Below are 14303 nucleotides of genomic sequence, written 5' to 3' on the forward strand. Positions count from 1 at the left end.
GTGAGAAATTAATTATTTTCTCATGTTTGGTAAGTCCAGACATGGGAAATCATTGCTTGGCCCATGAGAAACTAGAGGGGAAAGTCAAGTCATCCTTCCAACTTGGGTTTTGTTTTCCCTCTTTATGGGAAAGTTTGGGAAAATGAGCCAATATTAAATAAGCATTTTTCATGACCATTTTGTCCCCATTAGCAATTTAGAATTACAATATATCATTAAAACATTCTTTTTTTATTTGATTTAATATGGGTATAATTGAAAATTTATACAAACTTTGTTTTCCATTCCTACTCAAAACAAACATGGAAAAGGAAATAAGGTGATATTTGCCGGTTACATTCCTAGCATTACCAAACCTGGGAAAGAAATCTTTCATTTCCCATCTCTTAAGAAATGACATGGGAAATGATTTCCCCTCAAATTTGTTCCGTGAACTAAACAGGGCCTAAGCGTCCCTGGACTCTTCGTCTCCAACTCTCCCTTCTTCCTCCATCAAATCCACCCATCCTCATCCTCAATTGTTGCTAAGTTTTGAATCTTTTTCAATAAAAACGAAATAAAAAAAACCCTAACGTGTGTAGCCTCACGCCGTTCTCTACTTTGTCTCTCTCATGCCCTCCCTTCCTCCTCCAAATCTATCCATCCTCATCCTCCATTGTTGTTGCTGAGAGTTGGAGTTTTTTAATTTTAAAAAAAAGAAAAGAAATTAGCGTCCCTAGGCTACTGCCAGTAAGAACAATTTGAGTGGGTTGAAGAATGGAGAGGTTTACTTGTCAATTAATCTCCAAAAGCCTCTCGTGAAGAGGTTGAAGTCTGAGGCACATACTCAATTTTTAGTGTAGTTAATTCCTTTCACAATGGAACAATAATGGAGGATGGGAATGGGTCGATTTGATGGAGGAATGGAGTGCAGGAGAAGAAATGCAGAGACGCAAAGTTTTTTAATTTCTTTTTTATTGAGAAAACTCCAAATCTCAGCAACAATGGAGGAAAGGGATAGGTAGATTTGTTGGAGGAAAAAGGGAGCATTGGAGACAATTCCAGGGACCTTTTTTTTATTTTTTTTTATTTTACTTTTGATTTCTGTTTTTAATAATTATTAAAAAAGAGGAAATAAATAAAAACAAAATCTAAGTAAATTTAGGTTTTAGCCACTCAGAAATTTCACTTTTGGAAAAAGCTAAAGCTTTTTCAAAAAAGACAGAAAAACCTCTCAACTTTCAAACCAAAGACATACAAATGTAAAGGATTCCTTAGAAAATCCAAAAATAAATAAGGGCAATTTTGTCCATTTTGGCTTCTTTTAAAAAATCTCTTCTTTGGCCTTTTTCAAAGTCTCCCTAAAATCTACATGACAATATTCATTAATTGACATAACATGACCACATTAGTTGCCACATAAAGTTGTCAGCAAATGTGATCAATTTTGTGTGTCTAAATAGCATTACTCTTAAATTATATGACACGTGTCAAAAATTTAAGGAATGGACAGCGAAGGGACTGATCAAAAATGGGAGAGGATCTGAGCTCCTAATGTAATGGTTTGGAGCAATTGCTACCCCATAACCCAAAGCAACACGATTATCTTCTTTATTCTTATCCTTCATACTATTTTCTACATTTTCTTCCTTCAATACGATAATGAGGAAGGCGAAACAGATGTTATCCTGCTTGTGTTTTGGTGGTTGTATCCTGCTTGTGTCCTAAATCTAAATGGCATAGTTCTTCTAAAACGGATGATCTGAAAGCATGAAGGTCACCTACCTAACCAGAGAAAAGAAAAAGGTGGCTAAGAAAAATACAAGCAGAGAGATTGACTGATCAAATCTAGAAAGGTGCCCTCTAGCTCAAATGGTGGACATAAACAAATAAATAATGAATGCATTTGGTGCGACTTCGCATCACCTTTCCTCAAGAATCAATTCCCCAGAGTTACTTTTAAAGGGGGAATGTAAGGTTTATTCCACCAGTTACAAGAGAAGAGACCTGCAGACAGGAGACATTTCACCTTCTGAGAAGAGACGCCAAACTACTCATCAATTGCCCCACCGCTAAGCAATCTCCTAGAAGTTAGAACCACCACATGTTTCTTAGAATTTATGATATCATGTCATATATTCCTCGCGGAGAACGGAACACTGCGGCCCACTCCCCTTAATTAAACAAAGCAGGGATAAATTAATGGGGAGTGAATGCAGCATCAACAAACGCTGTTATGATATTAGCATGTCAAAGAGGACTAGAAAGTCATTTCATTATAGTGTCCCAGTCCCAGATGCCAATCGAACTACGTGTGGAGAAATCATCCCTGCTCTTGAGAGCTTTCTGGATGGCAATGGAGGAGATCAGAGTTCTCCCTCAAAGTCGAGAGTTGAAGATGGGGATCAAGACAATGATAATCGTAAAAGCTTTAAGCAGCTGATCGATGGGGATGAAAAAGCAAAGCTGATCATCAAGTCGGGTGACCAAGGGAGCAGAGCTAGAAGTTCACTAGGCCAACACTTCACTGATGAAGAGAATCACCTTCAACTGGTCAAGAAGCAGCAAAAAGCAGTGAGTTTGCAAGGAGTGAAGCTGAAAAAATTGGTGAGTCGTTGTGCCAAAGTTTTTAGACATTTGGTCAAAGCCGAGAGCGATCCAGGCCTAAGAGAACCCAGGCAGGCTGTTCTTCGTTTAACTATGTAAAGCAATGCCAGCTGAAATATTTTCTGGAGGCCGGTCATCTTCTGATTACAAATGCAACATTAGTTTTGACCGTGGTCAAGACCTACATATTTGAGTCCTCTTCAAATCTTTACTAAAACGCTTTGTCTTCTCCTCTACATGTGTTCTATATATGTATACTGTGAAGATATGTTGAGCAATTAAGAGGTTATTCAATAAAAGAATACAACCAAGTGACGAATTGCACGGCTACATGATCAATTGCTGAAAAATTCAGCTTCTCCTAAAGCACTGCGAAGCTAATTTCGGTCAAGCATCTTTTTGAACACATCATGGAACTTCGTGACAAATTTGCTTTTTTGTAGAAGCTATACCAATAGAGGCTCCATTAAAGGTTTACAGGGAGCAGGTTGGAGTTTCATGGTGTAAGTAACTATCACAGAAATGAGTGAACAAAATGCCGGAACAAAACCCAAACCAAATCTTGTGACTGAGAAGTAGACATCATTTGAATGGTTTTCCTGTATGACTCGTGTACCTGCATGTAAAAAAATTAACTATTGGCATACTAGAAGTCATCACTTTTCATTCCCGAGTTTTGGCAACCATGATTTAAGAAGTACATAAAACAACTCTCCAATGTCTAACTTAATTAGGCCTAAAGACCCTGCATATGTGCACCTCAATGCTATTCGACTAGTAATGAAATCACTCATTATATATGTTATATTTAATTTTGTCAAGTTTCGATGTGGGACTTCACATTCTTCAACAATGTGCACCCCATTAAGTAATGATTGGGTCTATTTCCACGTACACCTACGTTGATTTAAAGCTTAACCATCCAAATTATAGACTTCGAAATGCAATTTTTTATCTGAAAGGAAGATCCCACTACCCAAACTCTTTAAACCTGATGAACTAAGAACCACATAATAATTTTATAGATCCAGTTCAACAAAAGTAAGAAAAAACGCAAATAACCAATCATGTATCTTCCTAAATGCACACATATATTATTCAATAGAAACAGATGAGCATAAATATATATTTAATATAGCAAATGATCCACAAAACTGTAACTTACTTTGATATGACTGAAGCACAAATAAGGCAAGCCCACACGAGATTTTGTCCATGAAGCTTAATGATCCACATACAAATGCGCAGCCATTGAGATCTCTGTCGATTAGAACACTTTGCATACTTACTCCAGTCACCTGTTACATCAAAATATGATTAAATCTGAATTTATAAACAACTACTACGTTAAAGGATTAAAAATGGCAGTATGTTTTCAAACCATTAGGATTTCCATCAATAAAAGCTCTAGTTTTCTCTAATCTCAAGCTTCAGACTTGGAAATAGCTAAACGTAGAGTGAGAAATTTCAATCCCTAAAGGTCATTTCAAACCAATCTAGAGTGTTCTTACAGAGTTCTGAGCTGTCTCATGTTTTCAAATCCGTAGTACCACTTAAATCAACAGAGTAAACATCTATCATCTTTTACGTTGTTGACAAAATATCAGCTGGCAGGCATATGATATGGTCCAGCTTTCTAAGGGCAGTGTGCTCCTGTCCCTTAATATTTGTTTCAAGTATTAATGTATTAATGTTAACATACTTCATATTTCTTGTCCTGAACCAATTGAAACCCTAATCCCAAAGAACCAAACGACTTAAATTTAATTAAGTTCAAAATCATGACAATGCTTCATCATCTTCCTTCCAAAATGCAAGCAATACGAAATGCACTTCAAAATTTCATGAAGCGAAGATGAAAGCACCAAATTTGACATCATACCATCATTAGCGCGTTTGCTATGCCAATAGATACAGATATAATGTACATTAAAGCACTCATGCTTCCAGGTAAAAACAGGATCCCTGCCCCACAAAATATCCAAACAATGGCTCCAGCAGAATAGCAGGCCTTCAAGCATTGGCCAGTCCACGAGATCTCCTATAATATGAATACTTGATGGTTAGATATCAACACAACAAAGTACATATGAATAAGAATTTCAACAAACAAACTGAGTTTCATGGGGACCTGTAGTATTATAGATACGAGGAAGCTGCTAATGTAGATAATTGCAGGAACCTATTCCCATCAATTACAAAAGATAAATCAGTCTTGCATTCTTCAAAAATTAAATAATCTCTAACATCAGAAGAAATATAATGACAATATTTTTGTGGTAGTACCAGAGCTTTAGCTGATTGTGCCATGCGCAGATCATCTATAACATAGAATGCAAGATATGCCTGAACAAGAGAAAGCCATCTAGATATAAGAACTGCAAAGGTTGAGACCAAGACCTGGCAATAACTTCTATTATGCGGGGATAATATTGCAAAAGTGGTTTCCTAAAGAAGTCACTATCATAAGGGAGTTCTCAACTTGGATGCTCCGTAGGGACTATCAGCTGTCCCTTTCTTATTAGATACAGTAAAAATTGAGTTATTTCTTTCATGAAGAAAAACAAGCATCACAAAGAGGGAGAAGAAAGAAGTCCTGACCTGTGAAACATTGACCACTAGTCTGGTAAGCACATAAACAAGAGCAACCTGATAATACAGAACTCTCTTGAACCAGTATGTCCATGAAATCCTTGAACGATTATTTCCTTGTAAGCTTACTTTTAATCTGCAAGTGTAATAAACTTGATTAGTACAATCAACTATCAACAGTTGGATAGTTACAACTTACAAGAAGGATTATTACAGAAAAAATATGCTTCACTTTTTAGAAACATACACAGTAACATTTGAAATCTGAGAACAAACCACTAATGTGGATACATGCCTAAAGGCTAACAACATAAAGAATACTAATGATGGACTTTCTGATAAAGATAGGGAATGAACAGAGGAGAAAATTGAGTAAATAGAGAGCAAAACAGTTGATGAATCAGCAACAGCCAACAGTTAAACCAAGAACAGGGAGAAAGTCTTGCTGCCTCTGGACCTGTGACCTGTAAGACGCTAGAATGGTTTTTTGAGAACTCAGTGAGAGTGAAAATCAGGGAGCAACCTAGTGCTATTTTGTTGGGTTTCAACAACAGGGGGCCTGGGAATCAGAAACAGGTAAGCCGAGAATGAGCAAATCAGGAAGAAATAGGTGTTGACAGAAGAGCAATTGCTCAAATCCCCATACGGGTGCAGGTGGCCTGATAGACTCGTGCTTTTTGTAAAATAAATACAAATATTCTTCTTGCAGCCCACATAAAAAATGCTTCTTATAATATGATAATGATAAATAAAAATCAGTATTTGGTGAACATTATGAATCAAAAGTGAAAAAGAAAAATCAGCAAACCTTGGCTCTTTGGTTCCGAGATGAAATATACCCACAAAGCAGCATCCTATGAAGATTGACAAATATGCAATCCACCGGTACTGCTCATTTGTGATCGTGATGTGATGGACATGCTTGAAGAGAAGCCCTTAATAGGTAGATCACAAATGCTTAGAAAATGACAATACCTGATTTTCAATGTCGGCATGTGTGCTTGCTATAGTGACACCAAAGACTATAAAAGCAACTGCATACAGGCTGAGGTTGGCAACCTTTAAAAGGTTTAAAAATTTTCAATAAACACAAACATAAAAAAAAACATGGAGCTGATTAATCAATTCAAAAATTCAATGGGAAACTTACCATATTAAAAGCATTTCGACAGCTAGCTAGGACCACTCTGCTTGTTGAATTCAGTGTAATGCAATTCAACATAGACCTGCAATAGAACAGTTATTTTTCATAAGTGTTTAGATATTCCAAAGCCCAAAAGAACATGCCTTTTCATTTTTTTTAACCTAAAATGAGGGGGTGGGGGGAGCAGGCTCACTAATGCTCCAAACTTATTGCATTTCAGAAAATAGCTCTGTTCACTCAATGTAATAATCAGTCTTAAAACAAATGAACGACATACATGAATCGAGAAAAAAAATACATAACTACATAGCAAGCTGAAAATGGCAATGCCTCCATTTCAAGTTCCAATTTGTTAGAAAAACAAAAACAGGATCTGTGTAGGTCATTTCAATTATAACAGAGGATGAAGATGTTTTGTTCTTCAACAACACTAGGTTCACCATCTTATCAAATGGTGTTACACTTATAAACTTTTACTGTAAATTCTGAGTAAGGACTTACATGTGTGAAACCTGAGTAGCTGCCCAGCCCACATTAAATATAGCAGCAAACATACTGTAACCAACAGTTCGCAATGTTGATGAAGAGGTACCAAAAATTTTACAGGGCATGCAACCACCAAAAACGGAAGAAAAAGAAATAGCAACCAAAACAGAGCCTGCACCATGCCACAATTTGAAATGTCCAAACCTGTCTATCTATCAAGTTAAAAATAGAAACAGAATATTATTGCCCAAAAAAAAGAGGTGGTTGCAATTGCCAAAACTGAAAAGGAAATAAGAAAATTTCACAATAATTAATTGGTATGTTTTTTTTTCCTGGCATGGTATGATTTCAATAATTTGGGAAATAGAATAGGTGGATCGGATCACAAAGGCCTTGTCATTCTACTCTTGCATCTGCAGCAAGAACAGAGATCAATGAAGTCTTTACTAGATTCTGAACAAATTTTCCTGTCTTCTCATGTCGTTATATAACACTGTCCAAAAATCATCTCGATTCAATAGTCACTATATCCCCCCCAATCAAAAAGGACATGATCCTTGAAAATATAATAACCATATCTAATACCCCCAGCTTGTCCATAAATACATATGGACTCGAACAACAAATAAAAAAGCTGCTCAATGCTATAATTTCCTATTCCATTATCATGATAGAAGCAAAAGCACAAAATTTAGGCCATGTAAAATGACTGGCCATGGAAAAATCCATGTGAAGTGCAGCCAAAAATGACAGAAGAGTAGAAGTTAAATGCACAGAGACCAATGGGGTGTTAGTTGGACTGGTCAAGGCCTTTGGTGTGCTCCCAAGTGGTCCTAAGTTCAAGCTCCCATGGTACTTGTGTGTGTGTGAGTTTCCCCCCTTCCCCCTCCCCCTTCCTAAATTTGGGAAAGAAAAAAAAATGCAGAGAGAACAATATTTTACAAGTAATGGTAAAACTAAGTGCTTTATTGAAGAATAGTGAAAAATGGATAGGAACGAGTGTCAGAATGTATGCAAAGAAGCAATGGCCCAGATAAGAAATATCAGTTTGTACGCTGCACAATAACTCATCATGCATGTAGGATATAATTTATAACCAAGATACCAGTTCGCCAGCAAATATGGTTGCAAATCCATCAGCTATTTGACCAGAAAGCATAACCGTAGCAGCATCCCTAGATAGAAATTAGAAAAATATATAACAGTTATACAGTAGAAACAGAAAATGCAACTTAAGAAACAGATCTGTAGAGCTCGATGATACAAAATGCTGAAACAATAAGATGATAATACAATAATGTTGAGAATAGCAAATCCCACAACGGGAGTTCTAGGCCTTGCATCACAGTCCCATTTGTCAATTGGTTTTTGGTTTGGATGCTCTAATTATAACACGTGCTTCACGTCACCCTATATAATTGATCCATGTGCTTAGTTATTTTCAGCCACACGTGAGCGGGCATGTTGAGAATATAAAGTCCCGTGTTGGGGAATTTTAAGTCTTGCATCCAAATTTAGATGGTCTTTGTATGATAATGAGATAGCGTTCCCGGAAAAAGTTAGCCTAAATCATCCTGACAAGCTTATCTGCATTCTCTCCTATCTGACAATTGTAGACAAACCCTCAACAGGGGCTAACCACCTTCATTTTTGCGACCTGATTATATATATTTTTGTTCATATATACAAATCTAGTCCTACTTTTCCTATCACAGAAACCAACATTTGTGTACAGTGAATAAAATTTTCTTCGTACTCTGCATTAAAATGGGCTATTTGTAGCATAATGTGTTTCTAGTACTTGAAAGTTTCACTGACATGACATCCAAGCTCATTCACCATAATCTGTCTGTATGTATGTATTACAACGTAAGCAAGAGTGCACATGTCAATGTGTGTGCACAAACACATACATACAAACTAAGTGATATCACTGATATGTACCTTGGGGACAGTCCAATATCTGTCAGATACAATAAGAGATATGTAAACCAACAGGAAGCAGTAATGTCATTGAGCATATGCCCCACGCCATAATAAGTGACAGTACATCTTCCAAGAGGCTTGGTGAATGAATCATCCTCTTCAGTGGAATCAGCCATAAGGGCAGTTTCAAACTAAAGGAAACCTGCAAAGCATGTTTTATTAAGCTTCTGAGAGGAAACTCTAGTTGGAATTGCAAAACTGCATTCTATTGAAATTTTGCATTCTCATCTTTTTATCCAGGTTAAGTAAACCGTACTGTAACTAGCTTTCTTTAATTGTTCACTTCTCGGCAATATATGGTTTTAAAAATTTCTCAACAAATTCATTGAATTGGTCCTTGTTTTACCAGCACAAGAAATTAAAATTTTGGTAACTTGATCTGATATATTTCCCCATTCTCACAGAAACATTTATTTTGTCCTTTTTTTATCCGTAGTTTATTAAAAACTCCAGGTGCTGCATAAAAAATCAGAGAAATAGAAGGAACTCTGAGGAACACACGTAACAGGAAGATAAATAAACAGGACATTGAACAATAAAAACAAAGGTCAAAGCAATATATCGAGATTTCACGAGCAGGGCATGAAGTTAAGAATTTTTAGTAACAGAATTTCAAACCTAAGGAAGAAAATTATGTTACTAAGCCAACAATTGAATAACTAGTGAACCAGGAGCTGCATCATCTTATGAATTAATAGGCTCTACAAAAGATAAAGTAAAGGTGTTGGATCAGATACTAAAGACAGAGCAAGCAAGTAAAAGAAGAAGAAACAAGAAATTGCAATTGCATATGCAGAAAGAAGAACACGCAAGTAGAAAACCGACGACAAATGCTGCTGGCATGGAAAACCAAAGCTTAAAATATCAGAAAGATACTTGTAATAAGTGGAAGGGAACGAAGGATACCTATCAAGGGTGGTTGTTGACTCGGGTGGTTACTGCTCAGGAACAGGAAAGAGCAGAGGAGACCCGCCAAAAAAAAAAAACCGATCAAAACATATGCCAAAAGGCAATCCCCGGTGGATCTTTGTAGATATCTCCGGACAAATTTATAGTCTTCTTGTGCTATCTTTGTGGACAGAATAAGGTTCTCTATTTTGGCGTCAAGAAGAGATCCTCTTGTTCTTTTTTTCTTTTCTTAACGAAATTGTCGTTGTTTTTTTTTCTTTGGTCAGAGTGTGCCGCAATTAAGCCCGTAACTGATCTCGGAAATTTAAAGCGCTAGAATTGAAAAGTTTTAAAAGACAGTATTGTCCCCTCTGACAAATGCCTATAAACAAAAGGGTTGGACTTATTGAAGCGAGCACAAGATAAGAAAAATGGAAACAAAGTAAAGTGGATGTGTTGAATGCCTCACATCGTATATGCCTAATCTACTGTCGAAAGGGTCCCACTTTGTTCATCAAGTTTCAACCATTTAGAGTTCCCAACAGCCAGTCCTTCTTCCTTCCCATAAGTTTGAAGGACAGAGAGTGTATGTTGTTGGAACTTGCAACCTGCAACTTGCAACTGCTAGGCATCACCGTCAAATAAAGATAGTTATGGTCCAACCATGACCGGTGGGTTTGTTTTTTTCTTTATATTTTTATTTTTCTTCTTACTAAATTATAAAATGCTTTCAAATTAGGGATTGGCTGAAACCCAACAAGACTACCCAACTAAAACCTACATAAGTCTTCGGAAAGTAAATACCTAATGGAAATAGGAGGGGCGCAACTAACCAAGTGTCACATATCACAAATTTTAATCAAAGTGTTACAAGCTCTCAACCTCCAACAAATATATTAAGGGATTATTGAAAAGCTTATAGATTTAGGCCATCTTCAGTTATAGGACTAAATGTAGTTCAGAGTTATAAATTTAGTCCTCTAAAATATTAATTTAAAAAAAAATAGTATATGGTTAAATTTTTCCATCTCCAACCATTGAGGGCTATATTTTAGGGCCCTTCATATTTTATTATTTTGAGAACAACTATAGTACAACACTCATACATTCCACAACTATGTATTGTTTAATTTAATTAAACTACTATTTAGATATAATATTCCATATATGAAACATGTGCATTATATATATACTAGCCTCTCTGCACGCGCTTCCGCGCTTGCGAGAGGCTTTTTTAAAAAAATAAGTAAATTTATTTTAGAATTAAAAAAGATAATGGGTAGTTGTGTTCCATAAAAATAGGATCCATTATCTGCTTTTTCTTTTTCTTTTAATTTTTTTAAATATGAAAAAGTACAAATTTACCATATTATCCTCATTTAATTAATAATTTGAATTCTTAATGTTTGCATTAACCAAGGGCATTTTCTGGTATTTTGAATGTTTCACCATTCTCTGCCTTTTGCTTTATATATATAGATATATATATTTTTTTTACACAAAATGAATTTAAAACTTTTTAAAAGGTTTTAAATTTAAAAAAAAAATTTAAGTAACTTATTCAATCACTGGTTCTAACTGGTCAGTAAAACAAAACGAATTTGAAAACATTTAAAAAGATTATAAATAAATAAATAAAAACTTAATTGTTAGCTGACATCATCGATGACATCAACGTGCCTTTAATATTGGCTATTGGATATGCAATTACACGAGATGTTTCGTGCTCTTCCCCATGCGTGAGACTTTATCTTCTTAGAAAAGCTAGGCTACAAGTAGCATGGTTGGAGGGCTAAAGGGCCAAATGTGACCCTCCAAATTTGGCCAAATTTTTTTAAAGCCCATTACTGGAGATGAATTTTGCATTATTTTAAGGCTATAGGGTTTAGGTTTTGGCTTATGACTCATGGCTAGAGATGACCTTATTTGACACCTCTACTGTTAACCCATGATGTGACCATAAAAAGACCACAAATTAAAGAAAAGTAATAAAATAAATCATTAAAAATAATAGTTTTATTTGCATAGTGAGGAGGGGTTGTCGAGAGAGAAAGAAAGAGATTAAATAAACAAGTGATCACTACTAAGACATTATTAGTATGTGGTGGCGTATTTAAATGAAGGGCATATGTGCAAATACAAGAGTAGGTTTATAACAAAATTGTTGTAAATTTATTAGGTGGAGCCCACCTGAAGCTTCCTCGAAGCTTCCTCCAATTGGAAGCTTCCTCCACCCTTATGTTGTATATACACAGACATTCAGAATACACAAAGTGGAGCGAATTCAGCTTCTGTGTTTTTCTCTCTATCCCAAATTTTCTCTCAATTTCCTCTGATGAAATTCAGCTAGATTTATAACACGTTATCAGCACGATTTCTCTATCTCCAAATTCAGAGCTTCCTCCTCTGCTCTTCTTCGTCTCTCCCGAGGAGATGAGTTTCTCTGCCAAGCCTTCTCTCCCGGAAGCGCAATAGCCCTTCCTCTTTCTTTGTTTCCTTCTCTCTTTATTTGCCCGCTAAATCAGTTTCTCTCCCAAGTCTCATGTTTGTACAAATCAAACCTTAACACTAATCTCGAGTTGGTTGTGACTCAGATTGAGCACCTGCAAACTGTTCCTTGCAAGCTGTTGTTTCTCATGGAGATTTGGAGCAGAGAGCTCGGGAGGGTTAATGGGATTTGCCCAGAAATGACTTTGTTACTGGCATCCAAATAGAAGAGGTTTTGCAGAGACCCAAGATGAAGGCATTCGAACCCGTTTTCTCCCTCCAAGTCCTCGACTTGCAGCGATAGAATCAATCCCTGGTCCAGTCCTTACCTTGTTTCCAAGACTACTTGGCCCATACACAGGGGAAACACCATGCTGAGGCTTACCAGTCTCCTTTTCCCGATCCCCAAATCTCAGCATCTAGGCGAGAACATGGTCAGAACCATTGCCATGGATGGGACCGAAGGGCTTCTTAGAGGTCAAAGAGTCCTCAACACTGGCTCTCCTATCACTGTGGCAGTTGGTAGAGCCACCCTTGGCAGAATTATGAATGTTATTGGGAAGCCCATCGATGAGAGGGGTGAAATAAAAACGGATCACTTTCTCACCCCTACAACTTTTCTGAAGAGAGCTGCTGCCTTTTATGCTAACCGTACCTCAGTCATCTATGAAGGCACTCGATTCACATGGGGCCAAACCTACGATCGTTGCTGCCGTCTCGCTTCCTCCTTTCTTTCTCTTAACATCGTCAAGCACGATGTTGTATCAGTGTTGGCTCCTAATGTTCCAGCAATGTATGAAATGCATTTCGCAGTGCCCATGGCCGGGGCTGTGCTTAACACCGTTAACACCCGCCTCGATGCCAAAAACATAGCCTCCATTCTCCGCCATTCGGGGGCCAGAGTCTTCTTCGTTGACTACCAGTTCGTCCCCTTGGCCCGCGAGGCCCTCAGGATCCTCATGTCCGGTGCTACTCATGAGCCATCCTTGCCTTTGGTCATCGTGATCGACGACATTGACTCCCCCTGTAGGCCAGGCCTTTTTCAGCAGAAAACATGGTGAGAAGAAGTGGACGGTGGACAATGGCCACCATGGTCCGCATCTCTGTAGGCCAGGCCTGGGCACTCAGCTCTTGCTAATGGGTTGGGTGGAAAGCAAATGATGAAAGCAAACCCACCGATAAAGAAAAGCAAAACCACCGAAAAAAAAAAAAAAAAAGGGTCTGTTGCATTTTTTTAAAAATAACTATAAAAAAAAAAGAAAAAAAGGGATCACTCAGCAAGGGCATAAGCGATAAGATCTCTGCTCCCTTATCTTCCCTATTATTTCCTATTATATTTATCTACTTTTCTTTTACTAACCATTAACAAAAATGGACCCTCGGTAATACTAAACATATTATCAGTGGGAGACCGTTACTAATACTAACAATTTAAATTATGAATTTATTTTACCGCACATTTATTTTATTTACTGTATGGTGTAGGATTATTACCCATACAACAGTATTTATTTAAAAAGGGTGGTGCGGGTTTATCGCCCACGCCTTTGCTTTTATTTAAATGTATGGTGCAGAATTAGTGCCCATACAAGCACGTTTAATTTACTGCAAATTTATTTTACCGCACATTTATTTTATTTACTGTATGGTGTAGGATTATTACCCATACAACAGTATTTATTTAAAAGGGTGGTGCGGGTTTATCGCCCACGCCTTTCCTTTTATTTAAATGTATGGAGCAGGATTAGTGCCCATACAAGCACGTTTACTTTACCGCACATTTAATTTTATTTAAGGTATGGTGCGGGATTAACGTCCATACAGCAAGCAATTTAATTTATGAATTTAATTTACCGCACATTTACATTTATTTAAAGTGTGGTACGGGTTTATCGTCCATACCGGTAATTTATTTGCCAGTAATTTATTTTATGGATTAAATGTGCTGTATGATGAATTTTTACAGTATGCAGATCAGGACCAGAAGTTCCTTGATCCTCATCATACAATTACATCAGGACTTAAAGATCCTTGATGATGATATTAATATGAGAGCTGGCAGTCTCTCCGGTACTGTATTTGTAAACATGTGATCGGACTTAAGGGTCCTTGATTCCTGACATGTAAATAAGGA

General features: G+C 37.0%; 2 protein-coding genes across 2 annotated transcripts; one reads left to right on the plus strand and one right to left on the minus strand.

Moving 5' to 3' along the window:
* On the plus strand, positions 1585–2890 carry LOC18784612. Its single transcript, XM_020557681.1, has one exon. It carries the CDS (start codon positions 2182–2184, stop codon positions 2683–2685), a length of 504 nt encoding a protein of 167 aa, XP_020413270.1. The 5' UTR covers positions 1585–2181; the 3' UTR covers positions 2686–2890.
* LOC18787490 (major facilitator superfamily domain-containing protein 12) lies at positions 2857–10102 on the minus strand. The gene is made up of 13 exons (XM_007217926.2): positions 9701–10102; positions 8753–8936; positions 7914–7983; positions 6824–7020; positions 6329–6404; positions 6154–6237; positions 5987–6066; positions 5188–5314; positions 4873–4932; positions 4718–4768; positions 4469–4627; positions 3752–3884; positions 2857–3202 (listed from the first exon to the last, which is right to left on the minus strand). The coding sequence occupies exons 2-13, from the start codon at positions 8908–8910 to the stop codon at positions 3033–3035; spliced, it is 1365 nt and encodes a 454-aa protein (XP_007217988.1). The 5' UTR covers positions 8911–8936; positions 9701–10102; the 3' UTR covers positions 2857–3032.

The sequence above is a fragment of the Prunus persica genome, chromosome G2 (assembly GCF_000346465.2).
Source record: "Prunus persica cultivar Lovell chromosome G2, Prunus_persica_NCBIv2, whole genome shotgun sequence".
NCBI classification, from domain to species: domain Eukaryota; kingdom Viridiplantae; phylum Streptophyta; class Magnoliopsida; order Rosales; family Rosaceae; genus Prunus; species Prunus persica.